This window comes from Styela clava, chromosome 11 (genome assembly GCF_964204865.1).
Source record: "Styela clava chromosome 11, kaStyClav1.hap1.2, whole genome shotgun sequence".
Classification (NCBI taxonomy): domain Eukaryota; kingdom Metazoa; phylum Chordata; class Ascidiacea; order Stolidobranchia; family Styelidae; genus Styela; species Styela clava.
Genome location: NC_135260.1, coordinates 7784096 through 7798188, shown reverse-complemented (window position 1 = coordinate 7798188; position 14093 = coordinate 7784096). Strand labels below are relative to the sequence as shown.

The 14093-nt window shown below is 35.3% G+C and overlaps 1 protein-coding gene across 1 annotated transcript; it reads left to right on the top strand.

Annotated features, from left to right (window-relative positions):
* Window positions 1-6826: 6826 nt before the first annotated feature.
* LOC120347348 (cytochrome P450 2C44-like) lies at window positions 6827-13953 on the top strand. The gene is made up of 9 exons (XM_039417277.2): window positions 6827-7096; window positions 7443-7585; window positions 8053-8155; window positions 8401-8510; window positions 8944-9059; window positions 9206-9324; window positions 11968-12112; window positions 12419-12582; window positions 12671-13953. The coding sequence occupies exons 1-9, from the start codon at window positions 6860-6862 to the stop codon at window positions 13001-13003; spliced, it is 1470 nt and encodes a 489-aa protein (XP_039273211.2). The 5' UTR covers window positions 6827-6859; the 3' UTR covers window positions 13004-13953.
* The last annotated feature ends 140 nt before the right edge of the window (window positions 13954-14093 follow it).

Here is a 14093-nt window from a genome sequence, read left to right as displayed (position 1 = left end):
ATCAGGTTAAAGAGTTGAATATTTTGAGCAGACGTTTTAACGAAATTTACCATTTTGATAAATCGGTTTATACGCAATAACCGCAACGATGGGATCACTCTAAGTCTAGACTGAGTCTAGCTAGGCTAAAGGTGAATATGTGCTCGCATCTAATCTATACATTCTATGGCGTTACATATGCGGGGGAAAATACGTCAACCCCATCCCAACTAAGAACTCCCTTTGGTCGAATAACGAACAGAATGTACTCGCGTACCACCTGGAAGGCCTACCACAGGTTGGGAATCACTGCCATAGGGCTTACCTATTCTCGTATGTTGATCTACCTACGCACATTATTTAAGACTCAGTTTAACGTATATCCTTCATAGAGAAGTACTTATACTCAATTCTTCAGAAATCGTTAACGGCAGTGAAGCGCGTTAACCGTACTTTTTATTTATTACATGACTTGGATACTACTTAGTATAGGATTGATACCTTTGATCAGTGATATGTTTTTGACTTGCTTCAAGTATTATTAATCTACCAAATGTTCTTAACGCTTTCTCAATTTTGCAGTTATAATTAAGGTGATTATTGTAGCTGATATTTAGGCAATCTTTTAACATTGAGTTTCGAATTCGAGATAGCACATTGAAAGGATAGGCAGGCGTGGGTCAAAGAGGTGGTCATGCTCGGCAAAATAAAAACAGTGTTGCCGAAAATGTATGTCCGAGCATCGATTTCCTTGTTTATTTCCGCAACATTACAGGTCAGAATAGATCATCATTGACGTCACAATTGGAATTAATGGCGTTGCTCAGACACTTCTTTTGCTCGGACAGATAAACATTACTACTTTTGCCTTTCGGTGGGGCTGCGTGTTAGTCGTTTTTAATTGTGATTCCAAAAAATAGCTGTATTTCGAATAACTTAATGGTCATTATGTCTTCCGAGGATCTTCAGTTTAGTTACAATAATTCAAATATTGATACCTCAAACGCTTCGATAGACGAGCCTCAAATGAGCTATCCGTTACCATAATCGATACGTTGATTATTGTTTTGAATAAAAATGATAGTTTTGAACACATGGGCCAGTCTGTAAGCGTCAACTCTCTAAACACTGTCAAAATCAGCGCTGAAAATTTCGCAATGATAAAATATAGGGAGTATATTTTAGGGGCCAAGGTCGGGAAAACGTTCATTACAGTAAAAACCCTACCTACTAAAGGCTCTCGATACGAAAAATCCAAATTACGAAAATTATTTTCGCAAAAATATTCCTTCAAATTACAGCCGATGTTAAGGAATTTCAAAAAGGGTCTACATAAAGTGTTTATAACACATAGATCAGGGTGGTCCAAACGGCTTTATTGTCTGTGGCCAGCGAAGCATTTGGTGTTGTTTCGTCAAAAAAATAACCAAAAAAATCTTTTGACATATTGTTACATCACTGATGTCACTGAATTAACTAGTGTTATGGTATCTGTGGCAACTAGCGAAGTTGAATAATGTGCTTGGCTAGTCTAAATTATTAACTGGCTTTTAATTTTTTTGTTGGTCGGTAATATATGCTAACAAAAATAGGCTTCATAGAAAACAAAAAATGAGGAATCTATTAGCCTAGGTTGGCTATGCCTGATAACTAAATATTAATGCTATGGCCGAACAATATAATTCCTGCTGGGTATTTTTTTGTATCCAGCCTAAACATTATTACAAAAAATGCTGCCTATATGTCAGAAAATTTAGTAATTACCCTCCTGTATCTCAAATTTGATAAAATTCCGTAATCAATCAATCCGTAGTTATTTATAAGTTATTTTGTAAACATGAGTTTGAAAAAAAGCTGACTAATTCAAACAGATTTTTGTCTGGATATGGGGTGAATAATATCACAATGCTTGCTTGATATGTCTGCAAGTTGTGTCTGTGACAATCTAAAATTATTTGCTTATGGCACTTCCTCCGTTATGAAGAATTTGAAATCTTACACTAAATGTAGATATAGTAAGATTTTTTCACGTTTCAGTAAGTTTTTTGGTGTTTTTTGCATGTTTTAGCTTGATAAACGATTAATGCGTAATGATCAATGAGTTTGGACAATAGAAGTGTTTATTTTGTATTGCACTATCTACCTATTCTTTGAACTATTGTGGCACGCGAACAATTCAAAAATAATAGTGTTGCCCGCGAGGCCGACAACCTTGGACCACCCTGACATAGATGATGTTTTTGATTGAAAATATTTTACAATTATTATCGTATATTTCAATTTTGTCGAGATGGTTTGTGCGGCCTCGACAATAAATCTAAAAGCTACTTGTGTAATTAATTGTTTTCATCCTTTCATTTCGATAGTGACCAAACACAACTAGAAGATTTTTTATTTTATTGCAATTTAGTTTACTTTAGAGCAGAGTCGTTCAACCCGTGGCCCCGCGGGCCACTTGTGGCCGCCGAAGATTTCCGAGTGGTCCTCGCGGTATTATTCGAATCCTAATGTCTTTCACAAATCTGGGACTTATGGGGACCTCTAATAAGAAAATTATTCCTCGTCTTTCAAACGCGCAAGAAGCACTACCCAGCTATCGAAAGCTTTTTTATGTCCCTTTGTGAGCGTTGTTGCTGGAGAGAGATGTTTGAATTTATTTTCATCGTCTGCCATGTATTTCAATCTGTTTTTCTATCTTTTTTCTGTGAAGCTAGAAAAGCAGTTTTATGACCTCAATATTTGACAGCACTCAGGCTACTTGTACGATCAAGTTTTTTCGCGGATGAATAATGTCAAATATCCCGCGTGAGATCACTAATTTATGACGATCAGATGAAAAATTTGCACTGCATTGCTACATCGCCCATCACACCAAATATTAATAAACTTAAGGCGCTCCCGGAATGAATCAATTTCGTAGGTAGAGTTTCTATTGTATTGAAAAACGGTAAATTTTTACTGAAATAACGCATCTCATACGGATATTTGGCAAAATGGGACATGTGACCATTTCGTCTACTACAAGGATACGGAACGGGCTCCACTCCTAAATTTGCAATGCAAGGCTAATACCAATTTACGGTCGATTTACGTATGGTTTACAATTTCAGAGAAATAAGGTATGTTTCATATTCATTAAACATAGTTTTCTGTGACATTTAATATCGACGAGGACGTAATTTTCGATGAGGTAGAAATTCTCACTTTGCACTCTCTCGCTTAGCCAATGGTGCACCAATGCACCGAAAGTTTGCACAAGGGACGAAAGTGCGAAGTATGAAAAGTTGGAGCTCTGTTCTGGGTGTCTCCAAAATGTCGTGTCCCACGTGTCCTACTTGTCTCTTCTGATATCAGGAGCTCAGAAAAAGCGATGGAATCTTGAGGTAAAACATTGTGAATTTCACGTCGAAAATGCCAATCACAGAAATGGGGCCCACTGTAGGGTAGGGTACGTGCTTGCTTTTAATATTTGAAAATCATTCCTACATTTAGATTTTAGAATATTGAATATTTAAGGGCATAAATTTGTATAAATTATCAAATCTATTTTAGTGTTTAGTATATACTGTCAATTTTATAAAATTACAAATATTCAGAGTTCCTTAAATCGAAAACTGATTGAATTCGAGTTTTCAATTATTTTATCATCACACTACTTGATCATATCTCAATATCTACCGGTACATTCGGACCTTTTATCTATTCCACTCAATAAATTGGATTACTCTGTTGTAGCACAATGCCCCAAACTGCTCAAGTTAATAAAGTCTCTCAATAGAATAATATTTAAGGACGAAGTTTACTTGGACAAAATTTTACGGGCAGGAGTCAAAGGTAACAACAAATTAGGCATATATTGGTACTTCTTAGAATAGCCATATTTGACTTAGTGTATAGTACTACTCTAAAACTTGTGTTTCTTGATAAATTGAAGGCCAGATATGAACGGAACCGTTTCATGCATTCATTCCACAAATATTGTCTTCACTCTCCTTTCACCATTATCTTAGTTATACCATATAAAATGCTTATTTTTGTTTTGAAAATGTGTCTTGTATCTTTAATGATATTGTAATACAGAAGAAAATAGAATGCAGCAGATATTCCGCAGCAAAGCAGTGACAAGGCACATTTCGCAAGTATGTAGCATAATATTATGCTAGTCTAGAGTGTTATTGTGGTATATCATCAGTTCGGATCATATAAGAAAACAATCAAATCAAACTACCACTGATAGGAAATTGGCGTGAGCTTACTGTAAATGTAGAACAAAATATTTACACAAGCCGGTAGACGCTGAGGATCTTCGCTCTTACTTGAAGCGACCCGCAATCCACCAATTCGTTATCATCCGCTTAAAATTGCACCCACTCGACATTTTGCAACGATCGTTGCGGTTTTATGCTGCTACCATGGAAACGGAACAGCAATATTGATTTTCGGCGGAACACAATATCACTAGATTGAGAATAACAGTCTCCTAGAGCGGAAATCCAATAAACACCGACAATGGACATTATGAAAGTGATTCGAAATTCTTATATAAAAGTTTATAATTCATACCGGCCACTTGTTTTGTCTATTTTAATCGTAAAAGGACTTTGTATTGTATTGATGAACGGCTCATCTCTTTCTGTCAATGATTTGTAACAGCGATTAATAATACCTCGCGACGCAATAATATTGTTTGATATGCCCCAAAGTAGGCCAGAGCAACAATTCTGAAATATCATTTAGCAATTCACGTAATCCAGGGGTGGCCAACACGTCGACCGCGATCGCCACGTCAGATGTTGAGTCTATATAACATAGAACCAATATTGGCATTGAACCAGTTTTATACAGCGCCTATTGTGCGTTTTAAAACAAGATGATTACAGTACTGTGCATGTGCAAAATACGATATATCCGCCATCCGCCGCAGGGGTCGGCAACCTTTTGTCGCTCGCGGTACAAAATTAAGGGTTGCAAGTCATTGGCGGGCCACACATATTTTTAGAAAATTGAAAACCGAACGGATGATACTTTTTATAATAAAAATCAAGCAGTGATACATCTATCGAATAGAATATAGATTTATTTCCTCATTGCATTGCATCTCAAATAATTTCATTTGAATATTTTCAGCGCCATTGAACCCTTGGCATCAACTTTTCTGTGTTTTGTTGCCATTCGTCTAATTCTAATCAAATTATTAAGCTCAATAAACGAGCAATTGTGAATTTTATTCTTGTTAGATCATAATTTCAATTTAATTAATTAAATAATTTAATTTAGTCTATACGTGTCTCACATAATAAATTCTGTTACGTAAAGAATATATTCGTCAAAACAGCTGATTATAATTTGTGTCGCTTATGACTGTAATTTAAAGTAGGTAAATCAATTAATAAGAACTATTTTATAATGTTTCAATTTAATATTTAATAACATGTAGCTTTTACCCACCAGTCTGTTGAGGACGAAGTTTATTTAGACATAATTTTAAGGGAAGAAGTCACAAGTAACAACAAATTATGCATATTGCATATGAATGCTACTCTAAAACTTGTGTTTCTTGAGAAATTGAAAGTCAAATATAAACGCAATCGTGGTCGTTGTGTTTCTTCCTCAATTCATGTTTCCTCTTTCCTCCTAAGGCTTCCCTCATTCATGGATTTTAAAGATGAAAAATTGTTAGAAAGAATATTTACTTTCGTGGAGGTAGCGTTCTCGGAATTTCAATTTCGCATTTGTTAACGAGAAAATGACGAAAACACGTGAAAAAAAGTGTAATATTTCCAACAATCGTCGCGTTATTGATATTGTAAAATATCAAGGCAATTTGCTAAGTTAAGCTACTTGTTCAGACAGAAACATCGGATTTCAACCTTCTGTGGACGATCCCTCCATTTCCACGTTTCCTGGACATTTTTTATAATTCATACCGGCCAACATGTTTTCACTTGTTTTGCGTATTTTTATTATAAAGAGACTTTATATTGAATTGATGAACGGCTTAGCTTTATCTGTTAATGATTTGTAGCAGCGATTACTATAATATGGCCTTGGTATGTCCAAAACAAATGAAAAAAAGAGAAAATTTGGCTTTTCGTTCTATTTACTTTATAGCGTCCAATATTTAGTACATATTCAACTGGCCTTATTTAATCGATTATTTTTACAATACAGTTTTAAGTTGAATTTTTGCTAGCACATGCCTGGACTATCAACTAATTCAGAATTGAATGAGCGGATATTTATTTGAAATTTGCAAGGATTTATAGAAAAATAACCTCAAATTTCGAAAACTTAAAAGTGATGAAATCTGCTGCAAACACATTACAGTCACTATCCAAATGTTTATCACGCTGTTGTCGAACACATTGCTTGTATATATAGTCGCGGGCATGACTCAGATTGTCAGATGATCTTCAGCATTTACTCTTTAACGATAGGTATTCGTGATGATATGGGTAACTCGTTGTACCATACCTAATGTACTTTGTTGTACATGTATATTTAAATACGGTAATTAAAGATTGCAAAAAGAAATACATTTAACATTTAAATTGTAGATATTCTAAATGACTATTGTGAATACTTTCACTGTGCGGTAGAAAATGAGCCATAACTTTTGGCATTCAAAGAAAATCGATAATTAGTTGAAACATAATATTTTAATATATATATGATGCAAAGATTCTATAAAATCTCATATATATGTTTGAGTAATTATAACAGGATATTGCTTTCGCAGTTGCATACCGCCTTGAAAATATCTTCTGAATTTCTGACTATGCTACATGTATTGTCTTCCTTCGCTAGGTGATCACACTTATATTCTTTCAATTTCCAGCTTGTGCACTCGGGTGCCTGTTTAGTCGAATAAATTTCTAAAATGTTCATCGAAATTACCCTTTTAATAATTACCATATCTTGCTTGTACTGGTATCGCACAGACAAGCGACTCCCACCAGGCCCTAAAGGTGTTCCGCTTCTGGGGGTCATTCCTTTTCTAAAGGGGCATGCAGCAAAACGATTTGAAGAATGGAGCGAAAAATATGGACGAATTTATACCGTTAAAATTGGACAACATACCTGTGTAGTGCTCACAGACTATGAAGCTATCAATCAGGTAAATGAATAACTTGGTTGTTTTTGTAATCTATAGAATGTTCACTCAGTTATTTAATTTTATTACATTAGTCGAATGCACGCCGTTTAGAAATTATATTACGACGTTAGCCTGAATACGATAACAAACAACAAGATAACTTGATATATGGATGGGTGTGTCCAAGCTTGGGGCTGTTGTTCATTAGAGACACAAAACAGCACACATGACAAACGGTGATGACAACCCTGTTTATATCTTATATAACAATAAATTATTATTGACTTGGCAATCAAAGAATATTTTACCTTGAAATTTTGCAAAATAAAAATAGAGCCAAGAGTAGAAAGAGAAATTTTCATTCCAGGTTCTAGTCAAACAAGGTTTTAAAACCCGCGGAAGAGCACCGATGCATATCTACGAAGTTTGTACAAAAAAGAACGGACTAATTTGGGCTTCCACTGCAGTATCTGATGCCCAAAGACATTTCACACTGTCTGCCATGAGAAGGTAAATCAGAAATTGTATTTGATAACATCAGTGGTTCCCGAAGCATCTGTTTGTCACGAGATAATTTTGAATGCACCGCGATGCATCAATACAATGTTACTAAATTGAATCTTATTTCAAGTGTGTCGTACTGCTATCGAGCGTGAAAGTGTATGGAGTTTGAGAAGTCTGGGAACCTCAGAATTGCACTATCTGTCGTACTGCGCATTTCGACATTGGAACTCACTGGTTTTCCTGTGCGATAGCTTGGGATTTTGTTGGCTAATATATTACACAATCACACACAAGCGCGTAGACTTCTAGAAATACATAAAAACTAAAATATAAAATGGAGCTGTGCTGATATATCGACTTGATCAACCTGACTATTGAACTGCTAACCGTATAAGTGCGAAGCCATAAATTCCATTTCCAACGCCATTAAGTTAACTTTGTTTAATAAATGTGATTTTTTTTCGTTTTTCTAGACTTGGCGTCGGTAAAAAGATAATGGAAAAAAAAATTCAAGTAGAGGCAACCGCTTTAGTCGAAGCTTTTCGCGAAAGGACTCGGGAGCCATTTGATCCAAAAGTATGTGTTTTATTTTCGATTGCACTCTACACAGCATGCAATAGGCGAGCTGTGACTGCAATACTGGAATGTGTGTTGTCGAGTAGTTTTCTATATTCCCTCAACACATGAAATATAAAATAGGCTTAGTAAAAATGTGATACGCAAGAGCTCGTACGATTCTTATACGGAGAATGCAAATAGAAAATACATGTTGGATTTTTAACTATTATCTTTTTATAATCAAAATGCTAATTTTATTTCAGGCTCTATTTCTATCAGCAGTGGTAAATGTAGTGAGTTTGGTTTGCATGGGCGAGAGGTTTCCGTACGAAGAACCTACCACGAAGGAGCTTGCTCGTCGGCTAGTGAGAAGGTATCATTGATTCATTGGCGATGTTTCCTTATATTACTTTCCCCGAACTATTATTTCAAGGATGTAACCAAAGAGGGGAATACCTTGATAAGCTTATGATCTGATGGTTTTCTAATATAATCTCAAATATTCATGCATACCTAAATATATTAGTTTATTAATTTTCTATACAGTATAAAAGCTATACTCTCGTCAAAAACAGTAACTGAACTTCTCGATCTTTTTAATTAGATATTAGTTCCATGGGTGTCGCTGCTCGATAACCAGCTTTGGTTCCTCGTTACTTCCCCTCCCCAGTTGAAGTGTTTAATTATTTTTTCTTTTCGTATTTTGTGTGAAACTTACCTTTTTTACTGGTTGAAAAAAATATTTTTTTTATTTGAACAATTTTGTACGTCAAGCCACAGAAAACTATTTTGCCTTTAATTTCTAGTGTGGACGGTGACGCCTTTAAGGTTCATATGATGAGTTACTGTGGATATCTATCAATGTTTCCTCCATTTACCGGGGCGATGAGAAGATATGCAGAAGACTTCGACCACCTCCGGGGTAAGACTTATATTATTCGTTTCGTCTCTTTGTTCTCATTTAAAAAAAAAATCCTAACCTGCTTTTAGGTCATCAAATCGCAAATAAATTCTTATCTGCAAATTCTACTACTACATTTTGAAAAATATTTGATTTTTCTAATTCAGATTTGTGCATGGACAGAATTAAAGAACATCAAAGAACGTATGTAAAAGGAGAAATTCGAGATTTCATTGATATTTTTATAGAAGAGATGAAAAAAGAAGATCATGATGAAACATTCCGGGTAAAAAAAATATAAATTTTCATCATATATATATACTATGCAAAATATTAAATATATAAAGTTTCGTATTTCCTTATGTACAAAATATATTTAACCAAAATTTCGAACTCGTCTTGAGGTGTGGATATTTCTCGCGACTGCGATGATAACCCTTGTCAATGTTTGCAGAATCAAATTCAAAATACTTGCATGAAAAATAATTGCTTGATTCGTCCTTGTGTTTCTGTGTTGTCTAGGCTTGCACGTAATTGACAAAACTCAATTCCGTAATTACGGCAAAATCAATTACGTAATGACCCCGTAATTGCGATATTTTTTCACGCATTTAAACCTATCATAACAACCAATTGAATCCACTTCTTTTCCGAATGGGACATTGAAGTTGGGTTTTCATATTCTTGGCAGTACTACACGCCGGCGGCAGATGTTAAAGACAAATATCAAGGAGTGAATTCAAATTAATTTTATTCTGATTTTTATCTTTTGTGTTAGCTTTGGTTTTCCTTTATCCCCTTCGCAAATTAACCGTCCCATTTTTATGCGATCAATTTTATTTTATCATTACCGACACGGCGACACTGGTATACGGATATTTATGGAAACGATAGTTTTTTAAAACCACCTTAGTACTGAATAAAAATTACGGGTTTCTAATTTATTAACCAACGACGAGCGTATTCTCTCGTTTGATTATACTTGCGATTTCCTCGCGACGAAGACTTGTTTTTGCAGCGTCTTCTGCATTATCCGACCTTACTGCCTTGTTAGCATTTTATAATAATAATTATTGATGTCGACTTATTGACGATATTCCGATTACCATGCTTCATTTTACATTTAATCATTTCGCGGACTGAATGTTTATAACATTATTTGCGATAAATTTAGATCAAATATTATTTATTTGCGTATATTAAATACCGAACTTATATGATATGCCTTCTCCGAAAATACAAAGTTATATCGCAACACAATGCATTTTGTGACATTTATTTTACACTCACGACATTTATTTGCTAACTCAAGTCGGCGATCCTATCGGCCAAGATTGACACAAGTTTGGTCTAGTGCCGGTGGTATTAAAGTCGACGATAAATCAAAATAAGTTGCCGCATTTGGTAAGACAGTTAATCATATATGGCCGAAATATTGAGAGGAATTGTGAAAAACATCATGAGCAAGGCCAAGTCCGGACTGATATATAACGATAAAACCGTTAACAGAACATCAAGATTTTGTAATAGAAAATGGATCTCGCACAGAATAAACACACTGGCTCATATTTGATTATATATGATAGCAGTTAAATTTTTAGCGGTCCTCGTCGTTTTGTTGCTTCTCTGCCGTCTCAATCGCTTTACCGATGCCGAGAAGACGAAGTTGCGTTGGTTCATTACGCAATCTCTCTTTTGTCGTCATATTGCTATTTGATAAGTGCGACATTAATTATCACGGCGAGGTATTGGCGCGAGTGATCAATCGCTCTTTTCGTTTATTTGGTTCCAATTCTTCGCGAAAGCTCTTCGTTAAATTTCGCAAGATCGTCGTGTTGAAAGGTTATGGATATTTTCCTGTTTATACCCCAACTCCGAAATAAAACAGCCAAAAACAGTATGATATTCCATGTTCATATATCAAGTGTTGATATTAACAATAAAGAATGGTTAAGCATTGCTAATCCACACTTTGTGGGGAATTTCCCACTATTCCCCGCGTGACTATAAAATAGAATAAAATAGAAACGGAACATATATACCATAAGTAACGGAAAACTGGAACAAGTAAATAAAATGGATACAAATGTTTGATAGATTGATCTCCCGCGTTCATTAGTCATTTCACCCGAAGAAGTTGAAACCGGGCGTGTTAGCGTCCATCGGTCTTAACACAATTCTTCCCCCTATCTACGGTTATTATGTACATTGGCCATGGCCATGCTAGATGAGATGCGCGAGAAGTTGAAACCAGGTGTGTTGGCGTCAATCGGTCTCAACGCAATCCCTTATCTACGGTTAAGTTGCGGGAGAAGTTAAAACCAGGTGTGTTGGCGTCAAACGGCCCTACTCAGTTCTTCCCCCTTAACTACGTTAATAATTTACATTGGCCATGCCAGATAAGTTGATAATAGGTTAGTAAATGGCAACGCGTCATGCCTTCCTTCACCTATGTAACAAGAGAGAGAAAAGAGAAATAAACAGCTGCGAATACCGGAAAGCTAACTTCTTCTACTTGTTGAGCTTTCATTTTTCGCAATCGACGAAATTGACTGCTTTGAAGAAAGCTCGTTTCAATGCAAAATTACGACTTTACGTAATTCGTAACTTCCCTTCCGTAACTCTAAATAATTACGTAATTCCGTAAATCCGTAAATTACGTGCAAGCCTAGTGTTGTCGTTGGCTTCCTCTGTCAACAGAGTTCATTCATCCAAATCCACGGGAGGTCGCTCCTGCGTCGCTACCCGTGAGGGAGAACGTAACGGAAAGTTTAGAATAAAGTAAAAGGGGGCGCTCGCGCCGGACGGAAGGCGCGATGCACTCGACTTCCTTAAACCGTCGGGCAGTTTGAATACAACATCACACGCCAATCTCTCTTAATCGAAGTCAATTTTTATCAATTTTACCAATTTACTATTTAATTTCTAGGAGGATCAGTTGGCTCTCTTATTACGTGATTTTCTAGATGCCGGATCACAGGCGGTGTCTTTTACCCTTGAGTGGTGCATGATTATTCTCGCGAAGAAACCTGAATATCAAAAGAAGATAAGAGAAGAGTCTGATGCAATAGTAGGTGGGTCAACTGATTTCCACTATAAAATTAGTCATTCCATCGATAAAATTAGTCATTCCAGCGATGACATCTCTATACGTTTCATGGTCAGGACACATACTCCACTCATTTTTTAAATTGTGACACGAATTTATGTGTAAATGTTTTATTGAGTATATTTCAATGAATAGTATGAATTAATGTTTGTCATATATGCCATAAAAGCTTTAGGTTGCAATAAGAAAGCAACTCGAGTCATGATTACTGTTCCCAAGCAGTAAAATAAGAATTACACAAAATATGATAAACATACTTATCCATTTACAGGTCAAAACAACCCCGTGGTGATGACCCATCGCGATAAAATGCCATTCACTCAAGCTTTCATATTCGAAGTGATGCGAACATGCACAATTGTTGCTTTGAGTCATGTTTGCGCTGTCGAGGAAGGTGTTCAAGTTAACGGATACACGCTACCGAAGAACACACCGGTACTATTGCGTTTACATTATTATTTTTTTTTTCAAGTTGGACTCTACAAAATTTGCAGTTTTTAATCGCAAATCTGATTTTCTTCAGATATTATCGGTGACATCTGCTGTTCACAACGACCCAAGATATTTCAAAAAACCAAAAGAATTCAGACCGGAAAGATTTATCAATTCGACCGATGGTTCGTTTCAGAAATCAAAATACTGGATGCCTTTCTCTCTGGGACGTCGAAGTTGTGCAGGATATCAGATGGCCCATGTTGAAATATTCGTCATTCTGGTTAATCTTGTCCGATCCTTTGACATTGCAGCGGATGATGAAAAAAACATCCCGAATCTGAACGACGGTGAGCATGGCGTTCTTTACCTGCCACCGCCGTTTGAAATGAGAGTTACAGAACGAGTAGACGGAAATTGTTGAGATCTTGTAAATCAGCTGTCGACTTTATTCATATGTGCTAATCAACTCAGTCATGTCTGTTATTAATAATGGTGATTCTATTCTTCAAGTCATATACTCATGTAATATTTTTTATGCATCTGAATGGATTTGAATAAATTAAATTTTGAGGATATGAATGTAATTTTTCTTGTAGTATTCAATAAATTTTTTATTGTAAATGATGATCACATCATAAAATGTATTTTTGATTTAATGTGTATTTGTATAATTTTCAAAATATAACATAGTGTTGAATATTTATTGTACCAATTGCAGATATTTCCTAGTTTACCAAACAACAAAGCAATGGTCAAGCATATGAAAAACAAAGTCTAAAAAACGTAGTTCAATAAATTGACCGACCTATATCATTTTCAGGATATATTTAAAAATTAAAAGCCAGGCATACATTTATTTTTTTAAACAAATCATCGATATTTTTATTCAAATCTCAGTTCGAAATCTTAATCAGAACAAATACTCAAAATTTAACCGCCATTTTGAATCTAATATATGAATGCCATTATGTTCATCATATCCATTCGTGCAAGACTTGAACTTTACATTGTCAAGGAAACAAATGAGAAAATGGATGAATATATTCGAACAAGGTCAAAAATCGAGATATCTATTCTATATGATACATATAAGTAAGAAATGGATTCACGAGTTGTAGATGTATCAATATTTGTTTCAGCTTACTTATGTTGTTTTATGTAAGATCTACCATCAACCGCTCTTGCAAATTGCCAAGAATATAATTTTGAGATACGTCAACGTTTTGATTAACTTTTGCCGAAATAATTTTGCAATTGAAAGCAAAATAAAATTTAATCAGATATTTTTCCGGATCGTGATATAGTAAAACTAAAATTTGCGAAATTGGTCGATTCTTTCTTTGTTGGCCGCACTATCAAGTCATGTATAACTCATTCAAATATAAATATTTTGAAACCCCGCATCATGCAACTTTTTACATATTCCACAAACGTTTACTGTTTTCATGTTACGCAATATTTCAATAAAAAAACTCTGTACACTTGCGATTTACATTTGGCACCCATGTTTC